Source organism: Mustelus asterias, chromosome 21, assembly GCF_964213995.1.
Source record: "Mustelus asterias chromosome 21, sMusAst1.hap1.1, whole genome shotgun sequence".
Classification (NCBI taxonomy): Eukaryota; Metazoa; Chordata; class Chondrichthyes; order Carcharhiniformes; family Triakidae; genus Mustelus; species Mustelus asterias.
Genome location: NC_135821.1, coordinates 49370891 through 49389433, shown reverse-complemented (window position 1 = coordinate 49389433; position 18543 = coordinate 49370891). Strand labels below are relative to the sequence as shown.

Below are 18543 nucleotides of genomic sequence, written 5' to 3'. Positions count from 1 at the left end.
TGACTCACTCAGTTGAGCTGTTACAAGTCCAAAGTCCTTTTATAAATAAGGTAGATAGTCAGGTCGGTAAAGATCCTGTTTATCCTTTGACAGTGGTTCAGATGATACATGGGGTGGTCAATGGGGACCCCTTCACATTCGCCTAACTCACATTGCATTTCCATGTATCTTTTGTGAACTAGAAAGGTGAATTGGCTGGAGTGCTATTGTCCTTTTGTTGACTTTCTATCCTTTAAAAAAAAAAGGGATGTTTGAATTTCCCGATGGCTACAGGTGTCCATATGTAACTGATATTTACTTGAGTCTCAGGACTGCTTGGAATTGACATTGCCAAAGGTAGCATGATTGACGGTGGCTATTTTAACAATCTGTATTGTTTGAAAGTTCAGAATATACTGGAACATGATGTGGCAGACATGTTTATCAAAATAAAAAAACAAACTAACTTTGTGGGCTTCTTGGCAACCATAGCACTGAACTGTTTATATTCAGTGCCATTTTCATTTAGCTTGGGCTCACTTCTATTACCCAATGTTACGGAAGTGATTTAAATATATCTAAACAACTGTACGGCAAACTATATTGATCTTTTGGATTGAGTCAAAACTCAACTGAAAGTAACACATTAACCTGCTGAAGTAGCTCATTAAACATTGAAAAAGCTGGTCGAAAAACATCACCACTCACCATTTGCAATATCAGTGTGTTTAACCAAGATGGCAATGTACAAGAAAACCTACTTGCTCCTACATTCTGTAATACATGTTGTAAATTTTGTACCTCTCTGGGCGGGTTCATTCAGATGTCCAGACCAAAATATTCAATTTTTTGGTGAATTGCGGCACAAGGTGAGGCAGTAGCTGAGTGGTATTGTCACTGGACGAGAAACCCAGAGACCCAGGTTAATTCTCTGGGAACTCAAGTTCGAATTCCACCACAACAGGTGGTGAAATGTGAATTCAATAAAAATCAGGAATTAAAAGTCTAAGGATGACTATGTAAAGACACACGTGATTCACTAATGTCCTTTAGGGAAGGAAATCTGCCATCCTTATCTGGTCTGGCCTACATGTGATCCAGGCCCTTTGCAATGTGGTTGACTCCTAAATGCCCATTGAAATCAGTTCAGGGGCAATTAGGGATGGGTAATAAATGCTGGCACAGACAGTGATGCCCTCACCCCAAGTATGAATATAAAAATATGATAAAATGGGAATTTAAGTAAAATAGTTAAAAGAGAGTCGTTCTAAGAATATTATAGAATTGCTTTAGAAGTAATGTCAAGTTTTACTCCCTTGCTGTGCAGCCAAACACTCTGCACTGACTTCTGGATCTTCAAATGACACCTATTCTGTTAATAGTGATCAGAAGGCATCTCCAGCCCCTATAGTCCAGTGGACCAAATGTTGGAAGACATGTCAGATGGCTTATTCAGATGTAACAAAGATAATTTCAGTAGGTCCATGCTATGGTCAGCAAGCAGGAAACTGGATAGCGACGTCAATGAGGTTGCTCTGTCCTCTATTTTATCTTGCCAAGCCGCAAGAAACTGTCAGAGGGAATGTGAAAGAGCCAGGCTTCATGTGTCATGACTGTTTCCCCTAGTCATCGTTCTGTGGATAAAAATACTTCCTACTCTGCAACCTAACTATGATTTTCTGTGACTCGGGGTGTTGTCTCAAATTGATGTCACTTAATTGCAGAAAGCCTAAATTTGATGATTGAACCAAGTCATCAAGAATTGTAACATTACATAAAGGGTTTAGGATAATTTTTATGTATCATTCATCTTGACTGAGTGAATATAATTGCAGTTTCTCTTGACAGAAAGAGACGAGCAGTGCACTCACTCATGCTGGAGCTCATTTAGATCTGTCGGCTTTCTCTTCCTGGGAAGTAAGTTCACTTTTTAATTATCTTTTGATTCTGATTGGTTTGTTTTGAAGCTTATGGTGATCATTATTCAAAATATATTGGCCTGGAGTCCTTAGAAAGACCTACGTTCTGTGTCTTCAAATGTGTTTTTATGCCAAGCTATCATGCTCACGAGAAAATGTTCCACAATTGTATTTTTAAAAATATGGCTGTGTTTAATGTGCGTAAATGTTGGTTTGATGGTCTCAAACTTTTTTTCATAACATTGATAGGGAAATAAAGGGACATAAAGGATATAGATGGTATATTTTCCAAGCTTTCCTGATGTCTCGATTGTTTACAGTGAGAATGAGTCGGTTAGGATTATATTCATTGAAGTTTCGAAGAATGAGAGGGAATCTCGTAGAAACTTATAAAATTCTAACAGGGTTAGACAAGATAGATTCAGAAAGAATGTTCCTGATGGTGGGGGAGTCCCGAACTTAGGGGTCATAGTTTGAGGATAAGGAGATAAACCTTTTAGCACTGAGGTGAGGAGGAATTTCTAGAGAGTGGCGAGTCTGGAATTCACGACCACAGAAAATAGTTGAAGCCAAAACACTTGATTTCAAGAAGGAACTAGTTATAGCTCTGGGCTAAAGAGATCAAGAGATATGGGGAAAAGGTGGGATCAGGATATTGAATTTGATGATCCATTATCAAAATGAATGGCGGAGCAGTCTTGAAGGGCCAAATGGCCTACTCCTGCTTCTATTTCCTATGTTTCTATTTTGATTTGCTTTATACAAATTTTTAAACACTTTTGGTTCAAATTACTATTGGTAAATTCAGTGTAAAAATTGGAGTAAGTTTCCATGGGATTTGAGTGAAGGAAATTCTAGCCAACTCAGGCACTGTGGGGATGAAACTTAATAAATGCTATGCTATTCATTTTGTTAACACATTAAAGTCACCATTGTCATCCTATGCAACTCTGACGGTGGGAAACATCCCTTTTTGTCCTTCTCAGCTCATGTGCCGCCCTTGACAAAACATCCAAACTATAATGGCAGCAGTTTAATAATGTTTGGATGGAGAGGAGGCAAGGATGAAGAAAATGAGAGAACATTTTCATTTGTCTTTAGTGTTACTCTCCAACTTTTCTCATTTTGCTTGTCCTTTACTGGTGGCAAAAATGATAATTTATAATGGATACCTGCAGACCTCTGATACTTTGTTCCAGTGGCTAATTTTCATGGGGCTGTGCAGTGGATATAAACTGGCTTCTCTCCTCCAAGCCCGGTGCTGCTGGCTGCATTAAATTCAGCCCCAAGCGTTCAAAGCAGTCGCTGCGTTAGCTGTGACTGTGCTGATTCTCCATATGATTGGGAACCTTTTGTTTTGATATGATTGCAGATGCAATTTATGATGGTCTTATTTGGGATTGTGACTGTTGGACAGTCTCTGCTTGGTTATGACTGAATGGGGCATTTAGAAATTTAGAAATAGTATGGTGGACTCTCTTCATAATCTGGTTATTTTTGAACCAACAGGAATTGGCTTCCTTGGGATTGGACAGGCTGAAATCTGCTTTGATGGCTTTGGGTTTGAAATGTGGTGGGTAAGTGCTCAGCCTAAGTAAATAGTTTACAGGAAGAAACACTGGGGAGTATAAATTCATCTTGAGTGGTGGGACTAACCGAGTGGTATTGGTACAACCGCCCGCTGTACACAGCGCCTGACTTTCTGTTCCATTGTAGAAAATGTTTTGTGCCACTGCCCAAGACAAATATCTTTACCATAACTAAACTTAAAAAAGCTTAATTTTGGGAGGCTTTGTCTGGATTTATTAAAAGGGACTTATTTTAAAATAAAGGCATGAAAGAAATATAAGTTTTTTTTGTAATTTTGCTCTTTAATTATGTAAGTTTTGAAATCACTATGGAATGTTTTCATTTTCTGACTATTAAAGTGTAGGATAATGTGACAAGTTCTGTGTATGAGTGTAGATTTGATGTACTGCAATTAAGTGCCTGTAGAGTTGTAATATTCATGTCCTAGAATTATTGGGCTGCTGTCCGTAAGTACAATTTAAGGGCTTTGAATATCCATTGTTAATATGCTTTCAATTAGCGGTCCATACATACTAAAAGTGTTTTGTCCATTTTTTCAGAACCTTGGAAGAGAGAGCCCAGAGGTTATTCAGTACCAAGGGGAAATCTTTGGAGGCACTGGACCCTTCACTATTCGCAAAATCTAAATCCAAAGGCACTAAAAAGTGAGTAGATTACAAAAATGTATGTTTGTGTTGTTATGTGTACATTAAGTCCAGTGCTTGCAGGAGAATACGTTGCCAACATTGTTCTTGTATTCCTGGCTGCATGCAGCGGAACTCTCTTCACAAAATTCTTAAAACTCTCCCTCTTATACACTATCTCTATATCTATCTGTAACTCATTCACCTTCTCTTCACCTTCATGTACTAGTTTTCCATTGGCACTTTGCTCTCTGGTACTTTGTCTGCCTGCCCACCCTGAATGTACGAGCTGAAGAATTGAATGTTGGCAGGTTATTTGACCAAAGCCTCCTTTGTCCTGAAGCACCACCTCAGCTGGGATGCTCACATGAGAATAAAAACAGAAAATGCTTGAAATACTCAACTGTATAAAATAGAAAATTGTGTGGAGCAGAGATCCTGCTATCAGTTTATATGAATGTTCTACAGCACAAAAGCTTAAGAGATTATGCTTTCCTGTATTGAATTGATTTATTATGAACTGCTTTCAACGTAGCTAATGATTTTTCTCTCCCACTACAACTGCAGGGATTCCGAACGCAACAAAGAAATTGCTTTTCTTGAAGCTCAAGTGTATGAATATATAGAAATTCTTGGGGTAAGTTTGTTTCTTGTCTGATTAGAAGGATTTAATTTTTTATGGCCCTTGTTTTAAAACTGAAGTTGACCACATGTTTTGTTTTGCCTGGACGTATTATGGCATTTTCTTAGCACACCAGTATAATAACATTTCAATGCAGCTTGCATAAAAGATTCATTTCTGTCTAATAACAAGAAAAACAGATCCTATATATCAGAGTGAAAGAAACCTGCGATTGTCATAGTGGTTGTATAGAAAAGTTGTACTTGGTATTGCAAGAACCTACCTTCCATACTTTGTCATTCCACAATTGTACCTTAGCGGACTAAATTTCACCTTCATAGAAAGGACAACAAATGTGAACTCTTAATGATCCTTAAACAAAACAAACAGAAATTAAACCAATTATTCTGCTCAAAATGCATTAGCAAGAAGCTTTCACCTATTGCCACCTGTGCACATTTTTCTTTCAAGCAAACTCAAATATTTAGGGCTGAATATGTTTAGTATTTTTTAAAAAAGGATATTTTACAACAATATGATTAAATTTGCCAATAAAACTTTAATTGACTGGCCTCAAAATTGCTGTTCTGAGGCTGGTGTCACTCATAAATACTGAGTTTGAAGTTGATGCTTTTCCCAGAGATGTCACTCCATTAATTAAACAGAGTTGCCAGTACTGCCTTTACCTGCAGTTCCCAGCTTGCTGCAAGGAAGAGTATCTGCATGCTTATTGTTGTGTCCTCAATGCAACTTTGAAGAGTTTGCTGGGATTTATGATCTTGCTTTTGCAAATAATTTGAGAAGAAGCAGAGCATGAATTTGAAGCTTGAGGTAGAATTTCACCAGAAAACCGTTATCATGCGCTTAATTTTTTTGTCTTGCGATGCAATGTATGTGGAATTAATTGGAGCATTGCAAATTCAAAAACAAGTTGTTTACAAATTTACTTTTTCTCCATGCAATAATCAAGGCTTACATTTTGTTAGCTTCAGCAGTAGGTGAACTGACTTTTCCCAAATTATTTGAAGTCCGGCTCAAATTAATTTAGACAATTTGAGGAGTGGCGTATTAACAAAAGTGAAGTCCTTTTCTTCACTCTGGAGGAAGAAGGAACAACGAGGCAGTGACCAAGAGACAGGAGATAACTACAGCTACTAAATTTGCTGAGAATTTGGAAATTTTCATAGGTTTTAATCATGCAGCAGTACTACTTGAGTCGCCATGGGGAAGGAAAATAAATCATTTATTCACTTGAAACCAATCAGAAAATGTTTGCTTCTCTATTTCTAGGCACTGGCTTTTGAAAGCTTTTTTTTTCCAAACTCTAGTACTGGTGGTGGGAACATGCGAACATCATCTACAACTATTCCTCCAAGCCACACACCATTCTGACTTGGAACTATATCACTGTTCCTTCATTGTCATTGGGTTAAAAATCCTGGAACTTCCTCCATAGCAGCACTGTGGGCGTACCTACATCATGTGGACTGCAGTGGTTCAAGAAAGCAGCTCATCACCACCTTCTCGAAGGCAATTAGGAATGGGCAATAAATGCTCATCCAACCAGCAATGCCCACATCCCTTGAATGATTTTTAAAAATTAATTTAAAAAATGCACTTCCTCACCATACCCCTTTGAGAATGTAATATTTGACTCACTCGGGGGAGATTTGTGAATAAAAAGTTTATTTGTCACAAGTAAGGCTTACATTAACACTGCAATAAAGTTACTGTGAAATTCCCCGAGTCGCCACAGTCCGGCATCTGTTCAGATCAATGCACCTAACCAGCACGTCTTTCAGAATATGGGAGGAAACCGGAGCACCCGGAGGAAACTCGCGCAAACACAGGGAGAACGTGCAAACTCTGCACAGACAAGTGACCCAAGCCGGGAATCGAACCCAGGTCCATGACGTTGTGAAGCATCAGTGCTAACCACTGTGCTACCGTGCCATCCCCATTTAGTAATAACTTAGAATAACTTAGTAAAAACATAATTTCTCACACTGATTGATACAAAATAGCCTCAACACATCTTATCCTGAAATTATGAAGCACATTTCAGTTTGATAAACCCCTGTACCTGAACTCTCTCTAATGAGCAGTTTGACGCTGGCCTCAAAGAGAGAAACCTCCACGTCCACACAATTATTGTGGATTATGTAACATCCTTGTCTTTCTGAAACAACATATCTATTTGGCAATAGATTATGCTGTGTGAGATCCACTCATGTATATTTTACAAGTTGGAATCCTTGTTTATGATCCTTTCCTCTCGGTGTAATATTCGTCTTGCATTATATTTAAGCATTTGCAACCTATCTACATATTCTGTAAAATTTATTGTCTGGATAAATCTGTAGAATTGCATCCACAGGACTGCAGGTACCTACACCACATGGGTCGCAGTGGTTCAACAAAGCTCACCATCACCTTCTGAAGGGCAATTGAGGATGGGCAATAAATGCTGGCCGAGCCAGCAATGCCCACATCCTGTAAATTAATTTTAAAAATAGTTGCAGTTGTTCTGCAATGGAAATCTACACGAGTAGTTAGCTCATTGTTGCTGCTATATCTGAATAAAAGGACACATGGTCATGCATGTGACTTCAATGAGTTGTTTTTGGTTTTTGTACTGCTCTCGAAGCATGTCCAATGGTGTGAAGTTTGCATCTCTGTAAGAAAGAAAAATTGGAGGGCAAATCACCAGAACTTGATTGTGTAATTCTTAGCGTCTGGCTCTGTAGAGTTGTCAGTGGCTTCGGGATATGTATTTGTTTATTTGCAGGTAAACAAAGTATGTTCTTCATTTTGGAAGCGATTATCAATCATTTTATTTTTCAGTGAAATAACTCTCCAGTGTTTTCCCCCCTCCCCTTTTTGTGATTCTCTGCGATGTATCGTTTAGCAACAAAGTCATTACAGCTCCGAACGAGGCTATTTATCCACTCTATGCCAATTCTCTGCAGAACCACCCAGTCAGTCCCATTTCCCTGCTCTATCCTGTAGTTTCTTCAAGCACCCTTCCGTTTTCCGGTTGAAATCATTGATCGTCTCTGCTTTCACAACTCTTATAGGCTGAGAGTTCCAGGTGATTACCACTTGCTACATAAAACAATCCCTTCACATCTCTTACCCAAAACCTGAAACCTGTATCCCTTAGTCCTTGTGCTATCAACTATGGGAACAACTTTTCTTTGTCAACCTCATCTAAGCATGATATAATCTTGCACATCTCTATCAAATCTCCCCGCAGCCTCCTTTGCTCCAAGGAGAGCATTCACAGCTTTTCAAACCTAACCTTGTAGGTAAAATCCCTTAAACGTGGAAACATTTTGTCTGCACTCTCTCAAAGATCCCCAATCCTTTCTAAAGTGCGTTGGCCAGACTAGATACAATACTTTTAACAGCGACTCAACCAAAGCTTTATATAACTTCCCTGCTTTTGTTCTCAATATCTCTATATATTAAGCCCAAGATCCCACATTCTTCTCAGTTGCCTACTACCTTCAAGGATCTGTTCACATGAACCCCCAGGTCCCACTGTCCCGACAGATTACTTCAAACTGTGCCATCAAGTCTATATTGCTCCTCCCTATCCTTTTTGTAAAAATGAGTCACCTCATACTCCTCTGTATTATATTCCATCTTCCACGTGTCTTCCCATTCTGCTAGCCTATCTGTGTGCTATTGCAGTCAATTGGTATCACTGAAATCATCTACAATCCTGTTTGCTGAAAGTTTGATATCATTGGCAAATTTTGGAATTTTAACTCTGTACCCCAAATCCAAGCTATTTACATGAATCAAAGTATCCATTGTTCCAAGCACTGACCCTTGGGGAACACCAATGTCTACCATTCCTCAATCTGAAAACAACTATTTACAACAGTTCGCTGTTTTCTATCCATAAGCCAGATTTTTATCCAAGTATTCAACACACTTTGTGCACTTATATACATGCATTCTAAACCTGTCTTTGTATTCCTGGTGGTCCTTCTTGGTCTGCTTCTACTTAATTTGGTACTCTTTCCCCCTCTAATCCTATCCAACATTTTCACTCCTTTATGCTCCTGGGTGGGATTGTGGTCGGTGCAGACTCGATGGGCCGAATGGCCTCCTTCTGCACTGTAGGATTTCTATGATTTCTATGATTCTATGCACCTTATTCCCCATTTCTACTTTTATATGCTGTTGTCCATCCCCTATCAATTTAAACCCACCTGAACCACACTAGTCAACCTCCCATGAGAATATTGGCCCCAGTCTGTTGAGATGTAACCAGTCCCTTGTCTCCACTCAATAGATTGGTCCAACTTGTTCTCTGACCACTGCTTATGTTTCCGTGAAACTAACTATTGGATGATGTGAAAGAACAACTTGAACAGGAAAATTCTCTTTTTAAAAAAAAAAATTGTAAGTTAGAGAAACATAATTTTAAATCCCAGCAGTACAGCTATGAAGATGTTATTACTTGGCTGTTAGCCATCTTCAGTGTCTCCTGTGTATTCAGCCTTGAGAATATCGTGTTCCCAAAGATGTCCCTTAAGATTTCTTTATTACAGACTGCAGAGATATTTTTGAGATTTTTCGCGAAATGATCAATCCCATTAACCTCACGGAGAAAATATTCACTGACTAAAAATATAAACAAATTTGCTTGTATCAAAATAGTACATTTTTTGTTTGTGAACATTGTCTACTGAAGTGCAAAATTGATGCTGAAATGTTGTTGTGTTGAAAGGCTAAATGTTTTCGTGGAGTGGGGAAAGAGGAGGCTTATTGCTACTTTCATGTAGTGGTAATTATAGTTAAAATAAACTGGAGATCTATTGATTGTGATCCTGCAATATATCACATGGAGTTAGTTTTCATTGTGTAAAAAAATTCCACAAAGATTCTACATCTGCCTGCAAATTTTTTGATGTTTAGTGGGCTGTAAAAATAACTATTCTAATTATCTAGTGCCGATTATTAATGTAAAATTGGTACAATCATGAAAGAATTCTCAGAATTCAGAGAGTTATGTCCTAATTGTTTTTGTATTTATGTTGATGCAGTAATGAAGCTGTGACTCTTTTTGAGTGTTCAATTATATATTTTTTCCACCCGGCAGGAACAGAGACAGCTCACCAGAGAAAACGTACAACGCAAACAAGCTCGGACTGGAGAGGAACGAGAGGAAGAGGAGGAGGAGCACATCAGTGAGAGTGAAAGTGAAGATGAGGAAAACGAAATCATCTACAATCCCAAGAACCTACCATTGGGCTGGGACGGCAAGGTGAGCTAAAAGGAAAATGCAAAGATCACCCACGTTTGTAATCCAAATGGGCTCTTCTAATTTTTTTGACAGGATGACAGCACTCAATAGAATGTTGTAGGATCCAAGTTTTAATTCCAAGTGCTGAGATTCCCTGTAATTACTGTTACCCATATCCTGCTGCAGTGTTTTATTTATTCATCCACTTTTGTGATTAAAATTGAATCACGTTTGTGAAGTTGAAGAAGAAATCTCACTGAGTCAGATTCATACCCCATCAAGTTGGGTATTATTTCAAGGAGAAAGCGAGTAAATTGCTGGGTAAAAATGAGGAATCATTCTTATTTCATAATAAGACTTAGTAATTAGTCAGTGATGAAGCTTGCTCGCTGTGGGAAAAAAAAGGCAACTAAATTTGTGTTTCTCCAACAAACAGAGGATAAAGGTTGGGTGTTTGTTTCCTCGATGTTGATTGACTCCCACCCAGGATGTTTGACACTAATCCTAAAAGTCACATGCAAATATCTTTAGTATTCTGAAAAACTCCAAGTTTGGTCATGGTACTATGGCGTATCTAATTGAATAAAAGATCAAAAGCTAGTCTCTTAACTCAACTCTGGCCTAGGCCCAAGTGGCGACTGTCTGAATTTAATGGTTATTTATGGTCCAGGTTGTGTTGTTTTCATTTACGAGTGGTTTTATATATTTAGTATGATTATAGGTGATACTTTGGTGTGCTTTAGCAATTATTTCCCTATTGTATTGTTCAGTAACCAGCAATGCTGTTGCCAATCAGTAGATGGCAGAGCTAATTACTTTGTAATTTTCAAGGTGACATTTTTGAATTGTAACTTTATTGTTTTGACTTCTTGTGTCTCTACATTTTCCTTTTTAGCCCATCCCATATTGGTTGTACAAGCTGCACGGTTTGAACATCAACTATAACTGTGAAATCTGTGGAAATTATACTTACAGAGGACCCAAAGCATTCCAGCGCCACTTTGCTGTAAGAATAATGACTTAAACTTTGTGTGTAAATTTTTTCATTTAGAAACAGACTATGGAATTTATTTCTATTAGTTAGCTACTCACCTCTGCTGTGCAATGCACTAACCTCTAGATAAGGGACTGTGTGTCAGGTTTAATTAATTAGTTCTGTTTTATAATTGGTTTCCAGGTGATGTACAGAAGTTACTTGGGAGACTTCCTCTCCCTTCCCTTTGGGAAGCACCCTAGCTGCTGCTTGGTCCTTCTCAAATGGATTTGTGGGGAATTGCAACTGAAATATGCAACTGAAATATTAATGATTTTATTCTGAGGGTGACTCTTCACTTGAATTCCAACTTTGCTTGGTGTCTCCCTAGACCAGATGCCATTTAGGGCTGGGAGGCTAGGGATAAAAATTAATTGCTTCTCGGTTCTCTGGATGTGCTCTGAAGCTGGCTACCTCCGTGGAAGTGCCTGACTTGCTGTAGCAACACAACTAAGAGCTGCAATTGTGGAGGTTACAAGTAATTTAGTTGCTGGCATCTTCTGTTAGCAGATGGGGCGAAGACAGTTCTGCAGGAAGGTGCCTGGTCTCTGATTTGCAGTTACATGGAGCGACAAAGCTGAGATCAGGAAAGCCTGGCCACAGAGATCACAAGGACGTGGGAATGTTGTACCACCTCGCCCTTTGAGCACAGTCTTATTTCTGATATGAGTGACATTTCCTGTTCGTTGAAAATGCCTGTGGTAGTGATGTTAAGCTGGTTCAGTCTGTTTTGCATACACTCCATTGGAGGCTGCTCACTCTATTCAGCACTTTAAAAAAAAATGACCAATGGTGGTGAGTTCCTGAAGAACCTGACATTTAAGTCTGGACCAGAGTTTTCCAGTTCCTACCTGGGCCATTAAATGGAACACGCTATTCTAAAAGTATTCTCTTCCAGTGAGGTTGATGCCATCATACTTTGTTCCAGTATTTATAACACAGATTAATAATTGCAAAGTGATTAGTAACTCAAAGATACCTACAAGATTAGGTGGGAAAGATTTGGACAGTGAGGAGATAAAAGTAGAATAATCTGATTAAGTTGTTCCATAATATATGATTGAATAAGTTACTCTGCTCTTTAAAACAAAATCACTGCTAACAGCTACTCAGTAAATGGCATGACAGTGATAGAATTGTTCAAGTTTTCCACAGTTACTTCATGTAAATGTAATTGTTTTGTATCCTTTACAGGAATGGCGTCATGCTCATGGCATGAGGTGCCTTGGAATCCCTAACACAGCGCATTTTGCAAATGTCACTCAAATTGAGGATGCAGTATCCTGTAAGTACAATACTGTTAAACTTGGCTCAAAACTGAACAGAAGCTCACTAAAATCTCCAGTAACTCAGAACCTTTCATGGAACAATTGCTTAATCCTTTTCCACCACTATCCCTGCCACATTTATCCCGGACAGCCTGTCTCAACAGGAAAATGGTACAGACCCTTTATCATCACTGTAGGCTTTGGTCACAAAATATTTCATACTTCCCGCGTATTGAGTGTGTCAGTGATTCTGTGCAATTCAGTACTTGGCAAATTATAAGTCTGTTGACCTTGGGGCAAAGTGTTTACAATTACAGAGAGCTACATTCATTTCTACAGCCTATTATAGTTGTGCCATCCATCATGCATAATGGGCAAATCATTTTAGCATGAATGCAGCTGCTATGCACAGAGGGGACTATTTTAAAAATAGAGGGAATGCTGGAAATACACAACAGATCCTTCAGCATCTGAAAAGAGAAGACAGATTCATGTTTCATTTTACTTAGTCCTTTGATATTAAAAAAAAGTACAGTATTGTTGTTTTCTGTGGAAAGTTGATCTTAGAATGTTCTAAACTATCACCATGTATAAAGCAAGTTTCAGAAAGGAATGGAACAGTTGACCCTTTTTATAGTAACTGCAGATTGTTGAAAAGATACTTGCATTTGTTTAAACTAATGGGTAACTGGAAGGTGTTTTCTCACAGCTATCATTTTGAATTTTCTACTTTCCAACGGCTCAAAACGGAAAAGTGAGACGAGTAACGTCTTTTTTTTTAAAAAAGCCTTCCGTTAGAAAATAAAAAGCAATATAGTATTTCAAAAAATATGCTCTAGATATCTAATGGCAGTTGGAACATTTGTCTTTGTTTTCTTAAATCCTAAACTCATGAAAATTGATATTTGAGAATGTGGAGGGATTTGCACAGGGGAATCGTATATTTCTGAAATTATCAAAGACTAGACATCTCTTAATTCGCTTGTTGTGGTTTAAGTGTCTTTTTAAGGTGTGTTTTTATGTTTTCTCGCATGCAGCCTCTCATTGCGTCAAATAAGCGTTCACGGTCTCTTCTAATTAGCGTCAAATCTCAGAAATCACTGAATTGCAGGAGCAAAAGTCTGAAATGGTTCCTGTTAAATTTGTCCCAATTTGCATTTGACTGAAGTGAGCCGTGTTTTGAAGTAGTGCTGCACAGTCATAAGATTTTCCTCTTCACTGCAGTTCTTTTTAAACATGCATTGCATTAGGGCCTTGCATTCCCTGACGGGCATGGTGTTGTGTAATGTGGGTGCTGAGCTTCTCAAACCAGGGAAAGTTCCAGCTCCAATGCAAACTCGCTTCAGATTTAACTGGTCTTGGCAATTGAGGTATTGTAACTGGCAATGGGGACCCACACTGAGTGGCAACATTTTGGCTGTGATACCAGCTCCAAACTGCTGTACATTTGTATTTGTGTACAATGCCATCTCTAGTAGCTAGACTTCTGTTCTATGTTAACTGAGTAAACCAACTTCTCTTTCTATTACATGGATTTTAAAAAAGTATTGGTTTAAAAGTTATATTCCATGATTCCATTTCATGACCGCTGCAAATCACTGGCCTGGCTGATAGTTGATTTCAAAGGCCATTACATTGCTTTAAAAAAAATCTACATTTCCTTACTCCACATGTCCTAACTTTCAATTTGATATTTCAATCTTCGCTATCATAAACCCAGAATGTAAAACAGGCCTGGGAAAAATGGCAGAATGTTCATCTTTGGTTATGTTCTCAAATGTGCCGTCTATTTTGATCTCTGGCTCTAAAATGCTGCTTCTCCATTTTTTCTCTTGCTTTCATTCTTTCTGTCATCTAGACAGTGGCAGGATGCAGAAGGAATGAGTTCCTCTGTGAAAATACTTAATCTAGACATGCATTTTGAAAGCTAGTCAGAAAAATAGCCATGGAACCACACTATAAATCCTCCTGTTGGTACATGGGACAGGATATGGGCTGCGTAGAAGCAATAGCTTGCTTATTGTGTTGCTTACAAGCGATTAATTGGAATCCATTGTGTTATCTGTTCCAATTCTGTACGTAATTCTATTTTCTTATTGCATAGAGAAATTGCATTTTTTTTTGAACAAGCTTTGGCTAGCTGCTATTTTCTGGGACTGGTCTGGCATAAAGAATTCACAGTGCTGTTTTATTTGGACAAGAATAATAACTTTGTTTTTCTAATCAGTGTGGGCGAAACTGAAGCATTCAAAGGCCGCAGAGAGATGGCAGCCAGACACAGAGGTAATTATTGTAAATGAGCTGCTTGAACTGTGAATGAAGTGCATTACTCAATGGGTTCTGCTGGTCTGCTATAGAAATGTTTGGGGCTGGGCCCAGTATGGAGTCACATCGCCCATCAAAGAGAACTCAACACAGAACATTTTGGAAATGCATGATGTAGTTGGTCAGCTTTGAAAAAGACAGATTAGCATTTTGGAGCAGTACTCATATTATCAGAGCGCCTTTGATAGCACAGACCAAAATTAAAGCGAGGGGAGAACAAGTGGAGGGCATTAGTATAGATTAGCTACTGCAACAATGAAATATTTAATGGGTTTAATACCCAATAAATCAACTTTAAACACAAATGAACTGCCAATCAGGCATCTAAGGGAAATTGAAAAGACAAAAGGTGAGTTAAAGAGCTCTGAAAATAAAAGGAAAGCTGAAGAATGTGAGCTGGTTGAATAAATTATTTGAGCAACTCAATTGCAATGCTTGAATGTTCTACTAAAAGATTCAGAATCAATTCAGTGATATTTGTTGTACCATCAATGTTGTCTGAGATGGATTCTCTGCATTATCTGGGTACCAACATCAGCATCCTTGAAGGTGCCAAGAGCCTCAGCATTGAGGCCATGATTATCCGAAACCAGCTCCACTGGGCCGACCACATGGTTAGGATTCCAGACTCCCCACTGCCAAAGCAAATCTCCTTTGCCCAGCTCAAGGAAGGCACCCGAACGAGAGGAGGACAAAGGAAGCACTTCAAAGACACCCTGAAGGCTTACCTGAAAAAATGCAGCATTGACGTCAATGCCTGGGAGACCCTTGCTCAGAAGAAACCCACCTGGAGGGACCTCCTGATTGAAGGGACACAATTTTTCGATAACATCCGATGACAAGAGAGGTCTGGAAAAGGAGCATGAGAAAGGAATGTCCGCGATCTCAAGTCCACGGACCAATTCTACTTCCCGGGAACACCTGCAACACAAGGACTCAGAAAACCCATGACCAGTGACAGAGTTTTTTAAGTGGGCAATACTACTCGTTAGTGATTGCCGAAGGAGGAGTGATATTTGTGCTTCAGTGAAACGATCGCCTGAAATTTAGTGACGAGTTAGCGATAGATACGCCAGTTACTTTTATATAGAGTCATAGAGATTTACAGCATGGAAACAGGCCCTTCGTCCCAACTTGTCCATGTTGCCCCTTTTTTTTTTTAAACCCCTAAGGTAGTCTCAATTGCCCGCATTTGGCCCATATCCCTCTTAAACCCTCTCTACCAAATATAATACAACTTTTATATATAATTCTTTCCTCATCGACATTCCAAATAGTTATAATGTCATGCAATGTACAATGCCTGTCTCGGTTTGGAGACTTCTTATTGCGAATAGTTGGCTGCGCTCTCTGCAATCAGTGTCAGCCTACTCCAGCTAACTTTACTAATTGGGAATCTGTAGACACTGTTGTCATTTCCTGACCAATGTGGTAACCAGTCTGAGAATTCATCTGCTCACAAGCCCACTATCCCAAAAGAAATATGGAGCCCTCTAAGCCAGTTCTGTCATGAACGCAGCTGCAGTAAACAAAGCTCTTGGTGCTTATTTAGTTTGCCATCTTGTTTTTGAATCGGATTTGCCAGATATGTTTGTAGCATTTGCTACGAAGGCATTTCCGACTCTGAAGTCGCTCATCTTCTGTTTGAACACAGTATTTGTAGTTTGGAGCTGTCTCCTGTGAAAGGCCTGAGCCATTCAAATCTCTTAGTTTGATCTTCATTTTGTGAGCCAATTGATTTGCATTTTATTCAGATTCGTTGATCTGGCAAGTGGCCTGCTGATTCTTGATAAAACTCGTAGAAAAAGTGCCTCTTTTGTAGCAGCATTCATTTTGCCCAGCTCCAAATAGCGGACTCACTTGCGTCCATTAAGCATTTACTTGGGCTTTGGGGAATGTGAATTAGCCAGCCTTGGGTAGGTAATGGGACAAGCATATTGCCCACTCAAGAATCTGGTGTCTTTGTAACATTTGTGCCATCGTCCAAATCCCTTTTATCAACATGTCATCAATTTGTACATAAAATATTGAAGTAAATGTAGTTTGAAAACTTGCATTTAGCATTGTCCCTTTGGATGTCCCGAAGTGATACACAGTAAAGCTGTCACTTTTGAAGTATAGTCACAGTTTCGTAGACAAGCGCAACAGCTAATTTGAAAATGGCTGCAAAAAGCAATGAGCTGGATAGATAGTTAATCTGTGGTGTTGTTTGAGGGATAAGTGTTTGCCAGGACACTATGGGAACTTATCCTGCTGTTGTTCAAATAATGCAGTGGGATCTTTTGTGTCAACCTGAACAGGCAGATGGAGTCTTGGTTTAACGTCTTATCCAAGCAGTGACCCCTCTAAAGGTCTGGAACTGAGAAAGTGCCAGCATGGAGGAGAGCTTTTACCTCGGTTAGTGTTACCGAGTCGAATTGATAGTCCGCGAGTGTGATTATCATAGAATCCTACTGTGCAGAAGGTGGCCATTCAGCCCATCGAATCTGCACCGACCACAATCCCACCCAGGGCCTAGCCCCATAACCCCATGCATTTACCCTAGCTAATCCCCCTGACACTAAGTGGCAATTTAGCATGGCCAATCCACCTAACCGGCACATCTTTGGACTGTGGGAAGAAATCAGAGCACCCGGAGGAAACCCACGCAGACACGGGGAGAATGTGCAAACCCCACACAGACAGTGACCCAAGCTGGGAATTGAACCCGGGTCCCTGGAACTGAGAGGCAGCGGTGCTAGCCACCGTGCCGCCCCAATTAATTATATTAGTGATTTTGATATTTTTTGTTGCGATGTAAAATCTTGCACTGATTAATCAATGTATGGTTGCTTTCATGTATTATATAAATTAATTTGTTTCCGAAATAAGTGAAATTTAACTTGAACTCTGATTTAAAAAAAATGAAAAACAAACAGTACGATGTTTTAACTGGTTATCTTAAATTTCAGGAAGAATATGAAGATTCAAGTGGAAATGTAGTTAACAAGAAGACCTACGAAGATTTAAAGCGACAAGGGTTGCTGTAAAATGTAGTTCCTTCCAGACCATTGTTTCACATCTACAATGATAGTTATTGTTCAGGATACTTTGTTAGTTTAGATTTGATTCTTCCTTTCATTAGTTCGAGGACCATGTTCTGTACTACCTAAATCTTTACCTAACTCATGGAAGCCTGGCAATTTGCATAGTTTTGTAACTGAAATATTTAGCTTTGCAAAACTGGCATATTTCATAACATTTTATAGGTTTTGTGTTGTATCCTTTAAAAAAAAATGAGTACGGAAGCTAACTTCCTCTCTTTCTTGGTCACGGAAATAACTCTTGATGTAAGTATGGGTCTCATGAGTGGATGTGAGACATTTAAGATTACGCTTGAATTTTTCAAAGAAGAATATAATTTATGATAAACAATATTCTTTGTTTAAAACAAGTAGTGTGATCCAGTCATGTTTTTGTTGTATCTTCCCCCAATTTCTGTACTGCTGGCATTCTTTCACAATAAAGCAAAATTGTGATTTTTATTGCCTTTGAGTCTGTTTTAAAAGGTTTTTTTCTATTTGTAACATCTTGGTCTTTTAGTGCAGCTTCCTGTCATTCCGACCATTCTGTTTCCATCACACCTGCCACAATGCCTCTGAGTCTGCCCAGCTCCATCTCCAGGGCAGGTGGTGCTATTCTCTATAGGGTCACCTATCTCAGGCCTGTTGTCTGGTTCCCCACCCGCTGCTTTTCCTTGTTAACCCGAGGTGAACTTTCCTCATCCGCTAACTGCAAAGTATGTCCCAGTCTGAATGCCAACCCGTTTCTTTCCCCTCATGCTGTACAATGGGGTGGCACAGTGGTTAGTACTGCAGCCTCTCAGGGATCCGGGTTCAATTCCCAGCTTGGGTCATTGTCTGTGTGGAGTCTGCATGTCCTCCT

The 18543-nt window shown here is 39.2% G+C and overlaps 1 protein-coding gene across 1 annotated transcript in view; it reads left to right on the top strand.

Moving 5' to 3' along the window:
* Window positions 1–18141, top strand: part of sf3a3 (splicing factor 3a, subunit 3) — a 39355-nt gene extending 21214 nt beyond the window's left edge. The window contains exons 9-17 of the mRNA XM_078237811.1: window positions 1828–1896; window positions 3408–3475; window positions 4028–4132; window positions 4679–4748; window positions 9850–10014; window positions 10889–10999; window positions 12221–12311; window positions 14522–14577; window positions 17571–18141. Of these exons, the coding sequence (XP_078093937.1) occupies window positions 1828–1896; window positions 3408–3475; window positions 4028–4132; window positions 4679–4748; window positions 9850–10014; window positions 10889–10999; window positions 12221–12311; window positions 14522–14577; window positions 17571–17648 (813 nt within the window). The 3' untranslated portion in view covers window positions 17649–18141. The remainder of the gene's footprint in view (window positions 1–1827; window positions 1897–3407; window positions 3476–4027; window positions 4133–4678; window positions 4749–9849; window positions 10015–10888; window positions 11000–12220; window positions 12312–14521; window positions 14578–17570) is intronic.
* The last annotated feature ends 402 nt before the right edge of the window (window positions 18142–18543 follow it).